The sequence below is a fragment of the Bicyclus anynana genome, chromosome 19 (assembly GCF_947172395.1).
Source record: "Bicyclus anynana chromosome 19, ilBicAnyn1.1, whole genome shotgun sequence".
NCBI classification, from domain to species: Eukaryota; Metazoa; Arthropoda; class Insecta; order Lepidoptera; family Nymphalidae; genus Bicyclus; species Bicyclus anynana.
In genome coordinates this window covers 15354954-15375655 of record NC_069101.1, presented here as the reverse complement: position 1 = coordinate 15375655, position 20702 = coordinate 15354954, and the positions used below count along the sequence as shown (strand labels likewise).

Sequence of the window (20702 nt, the reverse complement as noted above, 5' to 3'; positions counted from 1 at the left end):
GGGCCGGGTGGGCCGGACCCACCCTAGAATGGTCCAGTGCCCACTCTAAAATTCTGGCCTACCGTTTTAAAATTCTATGATGGACGCCAAAATACAAAATATACAAAGAAAAAATACGACCCGTTTCAGAGGCCAGCGTCCACAAACATTGTAAACGACATTTCTATAATGTGTGTCGACTCTGTTCAGTATGTCAGGGGCTGGCCCCTTAAGGTGGGCCTGGGCCCATCCTAGGAAATAATCCTAGATACGCCAATGCTACACTGAGCGGTAACAGGTACCTGCGACGACTCTCGTCCGTCGTTTTACAACTACGTATGCTTCACGACTCACGAGCGGATCGCATCGGTGACGCCGACTGAGATCCGACGATACGGCTACGACGCCGCGGTGCAAAACGAACCGTAACTATTGAATAGAAAAACTGTAGGCCCGGCCCCGGGCCCGGCCGGCGGGCGGCGAGTCCGAGGCGAATCGATACCGGCGCGGCGGCGCGGGGCGCGGGGCGCGGGGCGTGCGCGCTCGCTCGCTTGCGTGCGTGTCTGTCTGCCGCCGTGCGCGCGTGTGTTCGCTCGTGCGCCGCCATGCTCGCGCGCGCCAAGAGCGACGTGGGGCGCATGGTGGACCACTCGCAGGCCGACGACCGGCGCCTCATCCGCCTGGTGCGCGAGCGGCGCGTGCTGTACGCGCGCTGCACCATGCCCGTCGCCAGCTACTACTCGCAGGTCAAGCAGCTGTGGAGCGACGTCGCCGCCGCCATGGGCTGGACGGGTACGAGCGCACGCACGCACACACACACGCACGCACACACGCACGCATACACACGCACGCACACACAGACAAGCACGCGCGGTCACGCGTTCGATTGACTTCACTCGTCGACGAACTTTTCGTCTTTATCACGTGTTACTCGAATTTGTACTTTATGGTTATTGTATGTAAAATTAAAATGTACTTTTTCGTCACTACAACGAAGTTGCCATCAGAACGATCTCGCCTCACAGCACTGTAATAAATATTATTGTAATAGCTATCGGTAGCACGCGAAGTGCCTAATTTCAATATCTAATCTCAATTAGTTTTTAAAAACCGGCCAAGTGCGCATGCCACGCGTAGTATAGGGTTCCGTAGATTAAATTAGCACTTTAAACCCATAATGTACAAAAATATTGATACCTAACTAGCAGACGCCCGCGACTTCGTCCGCGTGAAATTTAATTTTTCACAAATCCTTCTGGAACCATGACTTTTCCGGGATGAAAAGATGTGGTAATCCAGAGTAAAATCTATTTCCACTTCAAATTTTAGCCAAATCGGTTAGTACTTAATTAAAGTAATAGTTGCAGCAGTTGCGGCGTTAAAGAGTAACAAACATCCAAACAAACTTTCGCGTTTATGATATTAGTAGGATAGTAGGATCGGATAGGGTGTACATAGTGTGGGCACAGTATACACAATGTGTGGGGTACGTGTATGAGATAAACGAGTAAATAAAATCATTGCCATTTAACAAGTAGGGGAGGTACTTAATTACCCTAAATAAACATTTTTTCGAAATTTTATTTTACGACTTTGTTTACATTTTTGTGGACTACGGAACCCGGTTTTTGGTAGACCCGCGACCGTTTAATTTCTACTTATCTACATTACATTAAGATTTTTATTTACACGTATTCTTGGCGAACCACTAAGCTGTATACGGCACACAGTTTACAGTTTAACAATTTACTTCTTAAACTTTAAAATTTTACACAGAACCTTTTTATTAAAATATTGACCGTAACTGGAAACTTTATATTGAGAGTAGCATTTCCGTTTCCGTCGATTTCATACCAGTTTTCGTACTTTTATTGACGTCACGTCGGGCTATGTGGCGCCACCTGGCGGTGTCGGGCTCGGGAAGTTTCGTAAATCGCTGAGCGCGACTTTAGCACATTGGCGTTTTGTTTACCGTCGAAGCAACATCTTGCAATCAGTTGGTACCCGACATTGCAAGATGAAAGAAAGTGTAATAAGTGAAGTGAATTCGCTGTGAGTACTTTATATTTTATTACGTTGTAATTATTACGTTGTAACATACAACGTTAATGTAATTAACGTTAAATTATGTAAAAATTTCAAATTCCATTTGAAAATAGTACGTGATCATTATTTTAACGGTTTTTCCGTTCGGATCACTACTTCATGTGTTTGAAAGTCTTGCTTTTTTGCAAATGTTTTCGTACTTGCATGTAATAATATTTTCTTTGTAGTGATTTTTCAACAGTTAAAATAGTATTAAAAGTGGCGGGGCCCAGCGGGCTTCCTAAAAATGTGAACTCAGAAACCAAAGTGAACGTTCTAGCAATAGACTGTTGTCTAACATATATACTGCAAAACGAACGCGTAGCCAGTGGCTTTCGTTTCAGAGGAGTACATAAATTACGAATGCTCGAACACAAGTTAGACAAAGAGTTTTTGGAAGTTACTCAAACATATTGTTACTCCAATTCAAACCGGCATTGAAAAAAGGTTCACAAATCCCGCCAGAATTTAGCACAGGAATTTTGATTGGATGTAAATTACTGGCCTTATAAATCGCCACCCCACGCAGGGGCAAGGCGTAGACACTGTTAACGTCGCTGGACACATTTGCAGTCAAATATAGGTCTAATAGATTACCGCCCCTCGCGGGGGCAAGGTATACACAGTTTTTTAACGTTCCTGGACGTATTTGCAAAACCAACTTACTGAGTAAGGTATAGAAAGTTTAAATATTCCTAGACGTATTTGCACAGTCAAATACCGGACTAATAGATTACCGCCCCTCATGGGGACGAGGTTATGTACTGAAAGTGTTAACATTCCTAGACGTATTTCCAGTCAAATACTGAGGATCGCCGCCTCTCGCATGGGCAAGGCACGAATAGTGTTGAAATTTCATCACGTAGAACACACAACACGGAATATACATACAATGCGCAAACGCTCATGCACAGCCATGCTTGCATGATAATTACAACCCACCCTCGCGGGGTGTTTATCTCTTTATATAAATTATTCAAATACCGGTGTCCTTGATCGCCACCGTCGCGGGCGTATGCATGAAGAGTAATGTTCCATCGCGTGGAACATACAACACGGAATATACATATCTGTAATGCGCACACGTTCATGCACAGCCTTGCTTGCATGATCAATACAATCCACCCTCCCGGGTGTTTATCAACGATGTATGGATACGAATATCTTATCTATCTATATAACTTATTCAAATACCCTTGTCGATGTCGTGTGTGTGTGATCGCCACCCCTCGCGAGGGTAATGCATGAAAAATGTTAAGATTCCATCGCTTGGAACGCTTGCGCAGCCTTGCTTGTATGATCATTATAATCCACTCTCGCAGGGTGTTTATCAGCAATGTACAAGAAACTAATGTCCTAAAGCCCTTGCAGGCTGACTCACTATCTTTTACGTTTGCTAGTTGACATATACAAAATTGAGTTTCTATGTAAAAATGTCATTTATTGCTTACTCGTGAATATCCCACAGTAGGTAAATGACATTTTTCCAATTGATATAGGTTGATAATAAAGACCAAAATAGTGAATAGGCCAACTAGATTTGTAACCAATGGGTGAATTAATTACTTTGTAACAATGGCGTAAAAATCTGATGAATGAAAGCGTCAGATTAAAACATCATGTACATTTTGGTATAGAGGTTAAAGGCAGGAAACTTATTTTTCCGAATACATCAAAGTTTTCTAAAGGTATTACTGGATGTATACAGTTTATTATTTGCAAAATTTATAACCATACTCCAGGTTTCATAAAACTTAGAAACAAACGAAAAGGTAAAACATATTATGATACCCTCCGTCACCTAGCAAATGTAGAAAAACGCATAAGCGGTAACATATAAATTTCTATTAAAACAAAGGATTCTAAATGAATCCTTTTTCAGGGGCTCGAGGCCCATCAAGGGTATTATGTATGCTTTAAAGTTTAATGCATCCAGAAAACATAAAGTATTTTGAGATAGACTTCATTTTAAGCTGTCTTTTTAGCCACCTTTTTCACCACCTTTTTCAATGGGAGAAAATGTTGGCACCAGAAACGTACAGAGGTTAATCTGAGGTTATCTCCTACCGTTCTCTCGAATAACCTCGTGTTTTTCTTAATCTATATGGAACATCGTTCCACATTCCTGTTTTGGAAGAAATATCAACAATTGTCTACTTAATGAAATACAAAGGATCATAAAAGCACCATGCTCTGTTGCTAATACTGAAGCCGGACCAATATTTAACCTCATTTCCACTTGCTAAATACGCACAGCATCAAAAACTGAGTTTGAAGAATAGACACAAGCCTACTTGCATGTGTATGTAATAAAATCCCAAAGGTGCTTCCTACGTTTTGTATACAGGGAATTGTTGGACATTACTTCCTTGTCATTTGAACTATGCATATCTCTTTCTCAAATACTTTCTCAATGCTATCGAATTCGCAGCATGTTTTGTAAGAGATATGTAGAATTAAGAATAGACAATTTTATCATTTACTAAGAAAATAATACGAAGCGTAGATGTAGACTATATCGAAAACTTGCCCGTTACCATTGAATGAATGAATGACCTTGTTTAATATAATCAGACTGCTAGCTACCTACTTCACTGACACCCTCAGCCAGTGTTTTTGTTAGTAGCAGATGCCTTTGACCACGCTTGGGCAGCGTTACTAAACATTCACCCTCGGAGGTATTCATGGTCACGAGAGGAATAGGTACTGCATTCCAATAAAAAGGAAATGTATGTCATACTACTCGTATATGTCCCTAGAATCAAACTCACCTCCTAAGCAACATTCAATTGGACAAAATCACTGCCGTTACATATTACGGAGGAAAAGAGAAATGAGTTTAAATATAGAACATAACAGTTAAAATTGCAAGATCTTTGTCTAGTAACCTTAATTAGACTATCACTAAGTTCACAACAGTACACAATAGTATACGCGGCAGGAACAACAAGCATGCAAATCACTTGTTATACAACATCGCCATCTTCCATACTTGGCGCTTTCATTACTGTAGCATAGAAAAAGTGATTGTGAAATAGGGTATGTCGGTAACTGATCTATTCTGATCTGACTCATTAAATAAGGTACACGTAGTCCATGATTACTTGTACGTATCCCGAGATGTAACTTACGCTCAAGTTGTTTTATACGATGTGTACAGTGTGTATAGGGAATTTCCCACTTGCTTTATGGTATCGCCACCACTTACACTGATTCTCAGAGAATCATCAGAATCGGTTGACAGGAATATATTTAATAGCCGTGATAAGAGTAAGTCTTATGTCATTTGGATCTCAGATTCCGAGTGCTAGCAGTACCGATAATTCTATAGAATGAAGACAAATTTATTATAATCACGACAACGGACTTAGCAGTTACAAAACTGTTAGAGGGAGTCTTCAAGAAATATGGGAAAACCTGAAATTATTTTTAATTTCCTGTCAAAACTTAAAAATCGGCTTGTGTAGTGTGTCTAAAAGTAAAAGTTTTAGTACATTATATGACCTAATGTCTAAGAACTGACTCAGTTTTAGTTTCTAGAATCTTCAAGTAACCTACTTAAGAGATCAATAACTTTGTAAAGTATATCCTTAAATTCATACCAAATTGTTAAGAAAGCCTAAAAATTCCATGCCACCAGTTTGGAATGTCAGTAACTTCTTAATATGTTATTTTTTCAATAGTTATATTTTTGTGGGTACACTCTGAAAGGCGTGTATATGACCTAACATTACTTATTATAGGGATAACATAGTATAAAATCTGATGATTTTATTCAATTTTGGCCGCAATTTGGCTCAAAAACCAAATAGAAGTAAAATAATAAAATAGAAGTATTTACTCTGGCTGGAAATTATTTGTAAATAAAATAATCACTATCATAATTTTTCTTTAGGAAATAATAAGTCTATTTCATTATTAAATGAAATAACTATCCACTACGACTAAATGCAGCAAGAATTAATATTAATTTCTTTGTAATAAATTTTTTTTTTTTTAAAAAACCGCCTCGCATATGGTTATAGCAGAATGAGTAAAGACGTCACGTAAGAAGTCTTCATAACGACTATATCGGTCAGCAGTGTTTTTCCTAAATAATTTAGTGTGAATATCAATTATATGATGAAATCCCTAAAATTAAAAGTATTGAACTCCAATCCAAAAAATGTATGGTATGTTTTTAGTTCATTGATTTATTTTTGAATGTGCTGAGAGTTGGAGTCGCGAGATGAACGAAAACACGTTAAGCACTGCTAACTGTTCTATTTATTAATATTTGTAAAATATAGTAAATGGCTGATGACATATAATGACACTTGAATGTCAAAGAGTTGACAGTTTGAATAAATAATATCCACAGACAATAGATACTTATTACTGGCTACCATTGTACCGTAGACATGTATTTTTGCTACATTCCAACAAAATGGAATATTGTATTATGCACAGACACAGTAAGTCAAACTTCGTTACTAGCTTGTTCTCTAAATAAAGCCCAATCGAATTAGAGATAATATTGTTATAAAAAATTTTATTTTAATAATCACATTGGCGAAATAATACCATAATGTGGCGTCACCAGGCGAAAACAAACAGGCTCTCAATATAAAGTTTCCAGTTACGGTCAATATTTTAATAGCAGCGTTTTACCTGAAATAAAACGCATATTAAAATACTTACCTCACTGGAAACTTTAAGTAATTCCTGCCTGGTGATATATTGAGCCAATGAGCTAAAGTCGCGCTCAGCGATTTACGAAACTTCCCGAGCCCGACACCGCCAGGTGGCGCCACATAGCCCGACGTGACGTCAATAAAAGTACGAAAACTGGTATGAAATCGACGGAAACGGAAATGCTACTCTCAATATAAAGTTTCCAGTGAGGTAAGTATTTTAATATGCGTTTTATTTCAGGTAAAACGCTGCTAATTATTTATTAGACTAACCACTAGACAGTTTGTGTGTTTGAGGTTCACTGTAACTTTTGAATAGAGGAATTTGGGCATTTAATATATTTCTCTATTCTGATCATCAAACACTATCAATCCCTGTAAAGGAGCTACTGTACCTACTTCCTGACTATATTCGTACTGTGGTTGTGACGTGATATACCTACTACTTCTATGATATACCTACCACGCTATGAATAGTGATGTACTTACCTTAGCCCTCATTCGCACGAGAGCTTTTTCAACCAACGGACGTTAAAAAAGCGTTCAAATACAAGAAATGCATTCCCAATAACATGTTCACACAGCGTTTTTAAAACACGATGCTTTTTTCGAGCAGCGTTGCATTTTCAATTTTGGGCGATGGTATTTCTATCGCCCGTCATTTAACTCTATGCTATATTTGAACGTTTTTTTTAACGTAATATAATAGTAATAATGTCTCACTCTCGTGCGAAAGGGCTATCATACGCATAATAAATGAATGTTTAAAAACTTTAATTAGGTAAAATAGGAAAACACTTGTATTTACTTAATTCCGTGAATCAACAACATCAACAGTGTAATAGGTAATTATTACAACTGTTGATCCACGGGCAATACAGTACAGTCCGTGTATTGATCGGTGTGAAGTAGACGTATGCAGGTAGGTAGGTATTACCACTTACATTCTTCGATTCATTGAAGATATCTGTTATCTCTATAAGTAGTGTAACATATAATAAATGTATGCAACTTACAAGCACTGCGTGCGGAGTGCGGGCGCGGGGAAACGAAACAGAAGTCGTACCACACTTGCGTTCCGTGACGTTGTGCGGGTAAGACGCATACTGTGTAACTGCATAGTGTTTTATTCTAACCTAACTTATTACGGCCATAAGAGTAACCTGTACAAGTGGCGACCCTGCCAGGATACTAAACTTCAAGGTTAGTAAGAATGCGCACAATACGCACAATAAAAGAAATGCATAATGAAACTAATGCAGTAATCGAGAGGTAAATCAGTAACCGGTCAGCTTTGTTGTTTAACATTATAATCTGATAAGTATTAAATATTCTGTATTACTTTTTACTATCTAAAATCTACAGATAGGTCCCAGGTAGATGGTATAAATTAATACCTACTCGGTTGTGTACCGTTAACATAAAGGTAAATCCAACTAAGTTTTGTTTTGAGGAATAGTGGGCACCTAATTATAAAATAACGTAATAATAACGGAGTTATACAGCAAAGCTGAATTTGTTACATTGGTTAGTACCTACCTAAATATTATATACATATAATATCTACACCCATGACACATCGTGTGTAAAGGTACCAATCGACATATTGTTGACAGAAAGTACACAGGATATAGGTAGTTAGGTAAAATAATTTATAGTGATGTTATGAAATTCACAAGATAAAGAAATATTATCTAACCAATTTACTTTTTGCTAAACAAAATTGTGGGTATTTTGAACAATGTGTGTATATACGAATAAAACTAAATATCACATTTCATGTTTCATGTATGTTTGCGAAGGCCCCTTTTTGCATTACGCCACTTCGCACCTACCCCACAGTACAATCGACGACGGCCGTCGTCAATGATAATTTTATACTATAGATCGGTTATGTCCCTATAAAATCACCGCAAAAAGTGATCAGAATAATAGGCTACAAAACTGTGCGCACTCATGCGCAACTATGTCTTTAATTTCATTATTTATTTGTACTTATATCTAGTTTTACACTTCCTGAATTCCTGAATGTATTATTTGTTTAAATAACGTTCGTTGTTGGCCACAACTAACATTGAGATGTGGAAATTTCCTCTTTTGAGCGCCTCATTTTTCATGACCTAGTAACACACCTAACAGTATTTAACATCATAGGCCGTCGTAGGTAGTTTATTAATCTTCTAATTATTTGCACTCAACTTGTGATACTTATATGCCTACCTAAGTTATAACTTAGTTTCATATTTGATTGGAAGACCTAAATATATAAAAGTGTGTATTACTCACTTTATTTATAATTGCACTTTATTTATAATTAACTTACTTTCGTTATGTCAACAATATTAGATTAAAATGGGTGTAGATAAGAGGAAGTTTGGTAAATCAAACAGTTCCTATAGTATGCGCGTTATCATCTGAGTCGTCCGGTCATAAAAGTCAAAAAAGATAGGAATGTGCAGCGCGCCTACCTGCGCACCCTAATTATCGATAAACGGCTACCTGCGCACGTGCTAATGATGAGTCAATAATGATTTGGACGATTCTGATTGGTCGGTTTCTAATGTAATTGCATTGCGTATTTTTTTTGCTATAAATGTGTTTACTGCAATTAAATAAATACATTCATGTGTTACTCGTTGCGCACTATGGATACTTTATTTTCTAACGTTGATCTGAAGAAATTACATGGCGATATTAGCCCTCAAGCTCGAACACTGATTCACAACGTATTCCTGTTTCTCAATGAATTGAAAAGTGATCCGAATAAAGTGGCTTCTCTAAATTTCAACAAACCACGTGAAATGGCCGCATTTGTTTGTGGTGTGAGCAGAGCGACAGTGGACCGAATCAAGACGGAAGTATCACAATCAGGCAGTACCTGTATACCAAGAACAAATTTTAAGAAACCACAAACCGTCACTAATATTGACGATTTTGATAAAAGTGTGTTGAAGCGAACTGTAGCTTCATTTTATGAGAATGGAGAGTATCCATCCGTGGCGAAAATTTTAGAAAAATTCCGTGAACAATTACCCGATTTTAAATGCGGCAACACTTCAAAGAGAAGAAAAAGATTCCATATTCCAGCAACGAAATTATTGAAGGATTAATAAGAAAAGTAAAAGCCAGTAACCCGCAGAAGGTCTACGCTTTAGACCATCTGGCAAATGAACGAGGTCATGAAGTAATAAGGCTCCCTCCATATCACTGTCAATATAACCCAATAGAATTAATTTGGGCACAAGTAAAGGGAGAAGTTGCGAAGAATAATAATACCTTCAAGATAGCAGATGTCGAAAATCACCTCCACCGAGCCATAGAAAATGTCACACGAGAAGACTGGGCCAAATGTGTTAGGCATGCCGAAGAACTTCAAAACAAAGATTTACAAAAAGCTCTAATTAGAGATCACGCGCCGCTTATAATAAATTTGGCAGAAGACGAAGATTCTGATGATGAAGACTCAGATGAAGATTAATTTTATTTAGTTAATAATTATATAATATGAAATATGTATTATATTAAATCAAATATTGTTAATTTTTTTAATTTTGTGAACAAGATACGATAATAAACTTTACTTATCGATAATATGTCTTTCATTGTTACACCCTTCACTAGACGGCTCCATAAGACCCATAAGTGCAAGCGAGATAGATATAGAGAAATGATTTATGGCCCTAAGACTCAGTTGTTAACGCGCGTACTATAAAAGATCTTTCAATAATAAGATCTAGAGGTAGTTCGGCAAAAGTCGGAACAGTACCTAAAAAGGACATTACTCCTTAATCAAGCTAAGAGGAAGTTAGAAAACTAAATGGTTCCTAAAAGATCTTTTAATGGCTAATGCAATAAGATCTAGAGGTAGTTCGGCGAAAGTCGGAACAGTACCTATAAAGGATGTTAACTCCTTAACCAAGTTAAGAGGAAGCTAGAAAACTAAACGGTTCCCAAAGGATATTTTAATGGCTACTAGAATAAAATCTATCTATCTTGATCTAATGGTAGTTCGGCTAAAGTCGGAACGGTACCTAGTATATAAACTTTTGTTCGGAGTTCGGCAAAAAAAAAAAAAATATCCTGTAATGGTAATATTGAAATATACCTACTATGTGGCCAGTATGGATATAATATAAGATGTAAAGGTAATTCGAAAAATCGAATAATGCGTTTCCTAACAGGTACACCAAAAAATGTCGCACTTATCACCTTTAAAATCTTTAGATTGCGACGGTGATCCAGTTTCACTTTGGTTACGTTGGGAAAAATGGAAGCGTGCACCTGGGTTGTACCTCATAGCGGCCAATGTTACCACGCCAGAAACAAAAAGAGCTGTGCTCTTACATATGGGTGGATTAAGCTTGCAGGAAATATATTATGATATACCCGGGGCCCATATAGACACTGCTGACGAAAACTAATGACATTTGTATAGTAGCTATAAATAAGCTTGATGAGTACTTCGCTCCTAAACAAAGTTGTGTAGTTTATGAGCGCCATTTGTTTAGGCTAATCAAACAAGAGGAAGGAGAGAAATTTGAAAAATTTCTTGTCAGGCTCAGACGTCAGTGTTCTAAATGCAAATTCATTGCCCATTCATAAAGAACACATGATCGATCAAATCACTAAGAAATGTGAATCGGCCAAATTAAGGAAAGCGATTCTGACTCTTGGTGACGAGGTGACTCTAGATAAGATTATTACAGAGGCGAACGCCTTAGAGACAGTAAACCGACAACTTAGTAACTTCAACTCATCTGGACTAAGTAAAGATATGTCTAGAAACATAGTGACTGGTAATAAATAAAAAGAGTTTGAATGCAACTCCCTGATCTCGCTGTGGTGGCAATCATACAAGCGATGACAAGTTTAGCCCAGTCCGAAACAAAATATGCATAAAATGTGTGTATCTAGGACATTTCCGCAAACTGTGCAGAACTAGATCTAGAAAAAGGATTATTAGCGAAAATAGTGAAGATAGAAATTCCAAGAAGAAAAATCTAGAGATTTTTCTAGAAAAGAATAAGTGGATTATATTTTCAACGTTTGATACCATTAAGTGCACATTGGGGACCGTAGAAACAGTTAATAGATTCGGGTAGTAAATGTAACATTATTAATGATGTAACATAATGTCAATAAAATGGTGTTCGTGTTGAAAACCAACTTAGAAATCCGAACAAAGAAATTATGACTTACGGAAGTCAAAAGCCTCTTTATTCTCGGGTCCTTCGTCTGTACCATAACAGTCGAGAACAGGTTTCCAAGTATCAAAAGCTTTTTATGTTATAAAAGACGCCGCCACTGAGCTTGGGGTTTTAAAGGTTGGAATAGATGCTTGGAGGCCGTTGGATCAGCTTCCACCTTCACACAGGAAGTAAAACTATAAGAAATTGTAATGTTGTCATCAATTGTAAATTACAATGTTGTATGATTTTTTAAAAAGAGCAACTGTTCAGTTTCTTGCCGGTTTCTTCTCAGCAGAACCTGCGTTCCGAACCGGTGGTAGAATCTTTACAAATAGTCAACTGACGTGTCAAAAGTGCTTGTAAACTGAGCCTACTTGAAATAAATGATTTTTGATTTGATGTAAATACAGTCAAACATAACTGTTTCCTAAGTTCAACGATGTTGAAAATCATATGCCCATAGACATTTCTATCAAAACAGTTGCTCAAACTTGCCGAAGAGTTCCCATGCCCTTGAATGGAAATAGAAACTAGAATCAACAAGACAATGCAAGAGCTCATGGATTTAGACATTATAGAGACTGTAACGAACCATCAGATTCGATTTCACCATAAGTGCCTGTTTTAAAAGCAGATGGATATGTTTGCATCTGCGTAGACATGATACGAGATTTATAAATGTTTTGCAGGTTTTAAAAGTTAATCTTGGTCTGCTAAATGAAGCCAAAGTACTTACAAGGTTAGACAAGTTGAATTTCTTGGACATAAACTGATAAGTACATATAAGCAATAGAAGCGTTCCAAGAACCTGTAACTATTGAAGAGGTACGGAGCTTTTTAGAATTTGTTAATTACGTTTGTAAATGGATTCCAAACTCAGCAACGTGGTCTGAAGCTTAACGCGAATTGTTAAGACTAAAACTAGGAAAGAGTGCTGATATTACTTCTCATTGGTGTGATCAACATTCACAAGCATTTGATGGTTTGAAATGTATCATGAGTCAGATTAGAACTTTAGGTTATTATGACCCTCTTGATCGTACTTTAGACTATGCTGATGCCGTTTCATTTGGTTAGGGGCTGTGCTCGCTCAACTTAATAATAGAGGGCGCGTAATAATGCATACGGTTACAATAGTCTCACTGATCGAGAAAAACGCTATTGCTAGACCGAGAAAGAGGCGCTTGCATTAATCTGAGCGGTAAAACATTTTAATATGTACCTGTTTGGTAAGGATAGTTTCGAGCTTGTAAATGTCGTTAGAAGTAATACTTGGATCAGCTGGCCTATTCATTATTTTGGTCTTTATTATCAACCTATTAAAATAAACATCAAATCAATTGACAAAATGTCATTTACCTACTGTGTGATATCCACCAGTAAGCAATGGACGACATTTTTATTACATAGAATCTCAAATTCGTTAATGTCAACTAGCATACGTCAAAGAAAGTGAATTAGCCTGCGGACTCCAAACCGTGCGCAAGAATAGAACGATGGGTTCTACGATTACAATCGTATAATTTTAAAATCGTCTATACACCCGGTAAGAAAAATAATCTATCGATCTAAGTTAATCAATTTCCACTACCTTTTGACGTCGAAAGTTATTTAAATTTAGTCATTGACCAATCACGGCTAATTGTAATTACCATGCGCGAACGAAATTTTCAAGCAATGTAGGTAAAATAGCACAACCCATGACGGATCATAGGAAAATCACCTGCAGAACTCTTTTTTAGGCGTCAGTTTAGAGATAAGTAACCTTCTACTATAGTATTTACAGAGGTAGATTACGAAACCAAAGACGGAGATACGCTGAAGAAAATGAAGGGTAAAGGAATATGCTGACAAGAAAAGAGGGGCAGTTTGTCTAGAAGCGAATGATTGTATCGACTGTATTATGTTTTGTAGATTTGATTGAAGATTAGTATTGAAAATAATGTTTACTTTTATTTTTCAAATTTTATTTTGTAAAGGGTAGATGTAACATATAATAAATGTATGCAACTTACAAGCACTGCGTGCGGAGTGCGGGCGCGGGGAAACGAAACAGAAGTCGTACCACACTTGCGTTCCGTGACGTTGTGCGGGTAAGACGCATACTGTGTAACTGCATAGTGTTTTATTCTAACCTAACTTATTACGGCCATAAGAGTAACCTGTACAAGTAGGTAGGTATACTTACCTCATGACGTGCTGATACCTTAGACCGTTATTAATGGTCTAAGGCTGATACTGACACAACAAGCGCATCAAATAATCACGAGCTGGAGTTTCAAAACTACCGGACGTCTGCGACGTCGTCCGCCCTCACACCTCTCGCAAAATTCGTTGTTAGTCCAATACAACGTCGGCCCCGAGTACCCAGGTATACCCTCTTATAAAAAAAAATAATAAAAAAAATGCAACCGACTTCAAAAACATAAAACATACTGACTAAACTAAAAAGCGAAAAATAACATCATACTAAGTTCTATCTATCATATTATGTTCTAACTGGAGATCAGTTTGAAGGCGGTGCTAGCCCGATAATGTATTAACTCATGCTATGTAAGAATATCATAAAGATTTAGGTTTTTCAGACAGTGTTCTTTCATGTAATTCTTTCAGGGCTTAAATTAACACAACATCGGTTTAGCACCGCCTTCAAACTGATCATCAGTTAGAACATAATATGATAGATAGAACTTCGTCATCAACCCATATTCGGCTCACTGCTGAGCTCGAGTCTCCTCTCAGAATGAGAGGGGTTAGGCCAATAGTCCACCACGCTGGCCCAATGCGGATTGGCAGACTTCACACACGCAGAGAATTAAGATAATTCTCTAGTATGCAGGTTTCCTCACGATGTTTTCCTTCACCGATTTAGACACGTGATATTTAATTTCTTAAAATGCACACAACTGAAAAGTTGGAGGTGCATACCCCGGACCGGATTCGAACCCACACCCTCCGGAATCGGAGGCAGAGGTCATATCCACTGGGCTATCACAGCTCTTAGATAGAACTTAGTATGATGTTATTTTTCGCTTTTTAGTTTAGTCAGTATGTTTTATATTATTGAAGTCGGTTGAATTTTTGTTATTAAAATTTTTTATTTTTCTATTTTTAGTGAAATCATCATATTGATCTAGCGCCAAAGGTTTGTTGCTATGAGTGGTAATAAAGCATTGTATGTAATAGCGTCGTTTGACTTAGATTCAAACAAATTAATGACTAGGCCACACGACAGTCACAATCCGTTTAGTTTTAAAGTCTTCATCAATACAAATAAATCAAACCCAATCACAGGGTAGTTACTGTAAACAGATGAGGAACTCCATTAACTAACCTTCGTCTTCATCATCAAACCCTAATGACAGTCACAACCCATCTAGGTGGAAAGTCCTGATCAATACAAATAAATCAAACCCAATCACAATGTAACTACTGTAAAAAGTAGAGGAGTTCCATTACCTGTCCTTTGTCTTCATCATCAGACCTCAAAACCCATGTAGGTGGGAAGATTTCATCAATAAGAATCGGTCAAGCCCAATCACAAGGTAGCTACTGTAAATCGTTCAGGAGTTCCAGTACCTATCATTTGTCTCCATCGTCAGACCCCTAATGACAGTGATAACCTATCGAGGTGGAAAGTTCTCATAAATACAAACTAATCAAGCCCAATCACAATGTAGATACTGTTAACCGTTGAGGAGTTCCAGTACCTATCCTTCGTCTTCATCATCAGACCCTAATGACAGTCACAACCCATCTAGGTGGAACATCTGATTCGATCACGCACAGATTTTCCTAGATATACTCGTAGCTCGTTCCATCGCCCGCTTGTGACTCTGGGCCTTCTTAAGAGGCGCATAGTTAGCGATCACGTCTCGGAACCAATGTAAAATGTAAACGCGGCTGAAGTATGCGGCGTTCCACTAGTAGTATCTCTTATATTTACTTCACACTTTTAATAATATCATAAACCTGCTCGTAAATTGTGGCAATACAAAAGTGTTCTCTGTGGCAGTGGCGGACGTGCGGCGCAAGTGGTCGCACATCCGCAACTCGTACTCGCGGCACCTGCGCAACGAGATGCACGGCGCCTGCACCAGCCGCGGCCGCATGGTGTCGCGCTGGTACCTGGCCGACGAGCTGGAGTTCCTGCGCGAGCACATGGCCACCGACATGTGAGCTCCTACTGTTGTATGTACCGCAACGAGATGCACGGCGCCCGCACCAGCCGCGGCCGCATGGTGTCGCGTTGGTACCTGGCCGACGAGCTGGAGTTCCTGCGCGAGCACATGGCCACCGACATGTGAGCTCCTACTGTTGTATGTACCGCAACGAGATGCACGGCGCCTGCACCAGCCGCGGCCGCATGGTGTCGCGCTGGTACCTGGCCGACGAGCTGGAGTTCCTGCGCGAGCACATGGCCACCGACATGTGAGCTCCTACTGTTGTATGTACCGCAACGAGATGCACGGCGACTGCACCAGCCGCGGCCGCATGGTGTCGCGCTGGTACCTGGCCGACGAGCTGGAGTTCCTGCGCGAGCACATGGCCACCGACATGTGAGCTCCTACTGTTGTATGTACCGCAACGAGATGCACGGCGCCTGCACCTGACGGATCAATCAAATTACTCTGCCATGGTAAGCCGTAAGTAAAAACCATCGCCTACCAACAGAAACATTTTGCAGGCATACAAGCAACAAGTCAAGGGTGTCGCTCAGTGTCCGTAAACCTGAGGTGTACGGTGTACTGTTGCCACACGTAAAGCCTGCAATTACATCTCTAACCATGTCCTTCACTCGGGAATACAGCAACGCTAATTGGCTGCAGAAGTAATAAATAGCAGTAATAGTAGTTGTAGTCATTTTAGGTAATTTTTAGCTTTGTCACAAAAATTTCTACTACTATTTATAGGGATGCATCGATAGAGTAGGAATGTCTGAAGTAGAAGTGTTTGATAAGAAAACTATTTGCGATTCCAGGAGGCCGACGCCGTACTCGTCGTTTTCCCCGACCATGGTGGACATGGACGTGCCGGAGCCGCCCGTGGAGGCCGTGGACGTGAAGCCGTTCCCCTGGTTCCTGGGCGCCACGCCGCCGTCCCCGAAGCCGGCCGAGGAGGCGCACTTCAAGCCGCCCTCCTTGGTCAACGAGGACAGCTCCAACTCCACAAACTTCGCGCCCGAAGAGAATTCCTCGTTTTTTCAGTTCTTCCGAGGAATTCACAACGACTACCAGGAGCTGCCGGTGCGCAAGCGGCGCCTGTTCAAGCGCAAGTGTCTGGACTTGCTGCACGCGCTGCTGGACGAGGAGGAGGGACAAGACGACGACCAGCGCTTCGGGTTCGTCGGCGCAGCGTCCTCCCCGCAGCCGGACGACAGCGTGCTGAACCTGTCCAACTCTGGCCACGTCAGCGAGGAGGACAGGAAGCCGGCCGTCGACGACTGCCTCATCCTCCCCCACAGCGCTCCGGCACAGTCGTGATCTGCGTGTGCTGAGGACGCTGGGAGACAATGTGTGGTGTGATCTGCGTGTCCAACTGTTGTGTTTTTGTATAATGAGAGCGGTACCATACTCGTACTTATGTTATACGCGTCATAATCTTCGTCAAATAAGTCAACTCGAGAGATTCGAGTCATATGTTTTCTGTGGCAGTACACAAAGATTTACAAGATGGTGTTAACAGTAACAATCGAATTTGTTTTTTGTTTATTGTCGCAATGTTTGCGCAGATATCTATGTAGACCGTTGGTTCCCAAAGTGGTCCACAGGAGTTGTTGGGAACTGAACGGAACGGAAATTGTCATAGTTAAATATCACATTTTTTTGGGATGCTATTGTAGCTGCAGGGGGTCCACCGGAATTAGCTAGATTTTGAAAGTGGTCTATGAGAAAATAAACTTTGGGAACCTCTGATGTAGACCATCTTATTCCAATACATATTGTATAAGCTTCTAAGCTATTTTGTTGATGCCCCTGTCGCAGGCTGGCGCAAGTTCCTACAGTAGACTGTACTTATTAGTGTAAATATTTTAGTGAATGCTATTATATTAGTGAAGCGAGAGATGGCAGCGCAGTGCGAGGGGCGAGGGTACGTATAACTCGTGCGCATTAACTTAACACTGGCTACCAAACACAACCGAACCATCACAGTATACACATCATTCGAGCCAGATGTCAAATTATACCGCACGAGCTGTATGTTAAAAAATATGCATGTCAAAGTTCGTACTGAAATAGGGGTTTTTGGATTTTTTTGTTTATGAAAATATACCTACTGTTAATTTTCACAATTTCATTTTATTGGTGACTTTGACATTTATGTAAATTTTCGGCATTTTGGGAACTTATGCAACTTATGGAACCCCTACAGTTATTTGGTTTGCCTGAAGACGGGAGATGGTTAGGATCCTCATCATCATCATTAACAATAAATATTCGGCTCACTGCTGAGCTCGAGTCTCGTCTCAGAATGAGAGGGGTTAGGCCAATAGTCCACCACGCTGATTGGCAGACTTCACACACGTAGAGAATTAAGACAATTCTCTGGTATGCAGGTTTCCTCACGATGTTTTTCCTTATGGTTAATGATACCCGCCAAAAATCTGGCCTATGTTTTGTAAAATTGTGCCGCCCGCCGCCTGCCGCACGACGCGTCTGTCGCGGCATACAGTTTCCATGCGTCCGTGACTGTCGCGTGTCGCATCACGTTATCAGTCAGGTCATGATCGCTCGGACGTCAAACGCGGTCTCTGCTCAAACGCGCGTTGTGTCGCGACCGACGACTGTCGCGGTCATAGCGCGTGTGCACCTTGAGCGCAGTATTGGCTGTATGTAGTTGTGTGTATATACGTATATGACTTGAGATGGGTAGGTAATAATTGAGATAAAATAATTAAATTATTTTGAGAATGTTCTGTTGTTTCATTGGATTCCTATTTCTCTTCTTTTCTATAATTTGTCAATTTGCCTGGAAAAGTTAATAAGAGAAACTTGGAAAAATAGAGTACCTATATTAGATAGATACGAGTACATACCTTATTTAGCTTGTAGAAATCAGAATCGAAACGGCATTTATTACTGTATAGTGATTGTACATCGTTTGAGTTTAAATTTCAAAAGTATTAGTTGATCAGGACGACTTCACTTAGTATATAGTAGTATAGACAAAACTGTCTTACTGTCAGTAATGTCACTGTCGCCGCGACCGACTGCTGCACCGGCCCTGCGCGCGGCGTGTGTCGCGGATGTCTTGCAGCAGCAGGGGGAGGCTGGGGCTCTGCGGGTGTCATGTCATATCGACTCTTACTAAACTTATTGTTTATAATTTTAAGGTAGGTAAGTATAAAAATGCCATAGGGCATATAAACGTATTCTTTAGCTAAAACTACAAAGATTTTACAACACACTATATTTCTCTAAGAATATTAGGTACTTAATTCTTATTTTAGTGCCTACCACGGGATTCGATAACAATCCTACTGAATTTCGATTGGGTGCTGTGTTGAGACTAAGTTCAAATATTGGGGTAATCAAATGGCCAATATTTCCAAAGGCATATCGCAATATCGTGGGATTAGGCCCCGCACTCCGCACCCCGCACCCCGCACACCCCGCGGCCGTGGCGCTGGTGGAACAGTTCGCAGTCGATTTTGTGTTTTACTCGTCATACTGCTAGCTGATGTTGAGTGGGCACTGGGCACTGGGCACTGGGCATTGGTGGGTACCACAACTGAACAGTAATCAGACAAGCCCGAGCTCAGGTGTAGTAAGCCCAGCGCCCCAGCTCCATGCTAACACTGTTAAGGCTTTACGGAGTAAATTATCATTAACAAGAATACGCTACAACAGCGACAATGGTACAAGATTAGGTATACCTACATGATACGTAGCAGGTACCTATAACTTGGTGTGTGATCATTTTGATTTTGACATTATAATTTTTAAGTTTTATGGTTTAATCTTACTTTAGCTTTTTAATTGGACTCTACAGTGCTACGTGCGGTGCTTTTGTGATGAATGAATTTATTATTAATGTTTTTCTGTTGTCATTGTTGGAATTTTCAATAAATAAATCATCATCATCTCCTTACCCTTATCCCACTTAAGTGGGGTCGGAAAAATATGTCAATCTTTTCCATTCGTCTCTATTACTCGTCAACTAATCATCCACTCCTTTTACATACATGTTCTCTTTCACACAATCAAACCATCTCTTCTTTGGCCTTCCTCTCCTCTTATGACCTTCCACTTGCACAATCAACATTTTTCTAGTAATATGACTTTCCTCTCTACGCATTACATATAAATTACATACATATAAATTTTTCAATAAATAAATGAAAATCAAAAAATAAACTTACAACTGAAAGAAGCTGCGGTTAGCATACAAGCACTCAACAACAGTTACATCTCCGTCATCATTTTCAGGAGTTTTTTTTAATAGGGTCCCCGACTGAACCGGGGCTCCGAGAGCATTCGGAGCCCCTACCAACCAAAGCGGTTTTGGTGAGGTTAGAACGATACAGTTGGGCACAAATTATCTCTATGAAGATGTTAACGTTCTCTTTCTCTCTATCTCATACCTACCACCGACTTTCCAATTTAGTTGCTTCAGAGAATTCATTGTTTTGAAAAGTTAAAAGCTTATCTAATTTGAAGTAGGAAATAGAACCGAGCGGTCAGCACGTAGACACGCACTCCCACGACGGACTTTATTATTTTCATAGGGAATATAGAGCTTGGACCCACAACACTGCCTCCAATGCGGTCTTCTA

General features: G+C 39.8%; 1 protein-coding gene across 1 annotated transcript; it reads left to right on the top strand.

Annotated features, from left to right (window-relative positions):
* Positions 1-522: 522 nt before the first annotated feature.
* LOC112052248 (uncharacterized) lies at positions 523-18839 on the top strand. Its single transcript, XM_052887534.1, has 4 exons — positions 523-771; positions 15942-16101; positions 16571-16576; positions 16911-18839. The coding sequence occupies exons 1-4, from the start codon at positions 585-587 to the stop codon at positions 17407-17409; spliced, it is 852 nt and encodes a 283-aa protein (XP_052743494.1). The 5' UTR covers positions 523-584; the 3' UTR covers positions 17410-18839.
* Positions 18840-20702: the final 1863 nt, after the last annotated feature.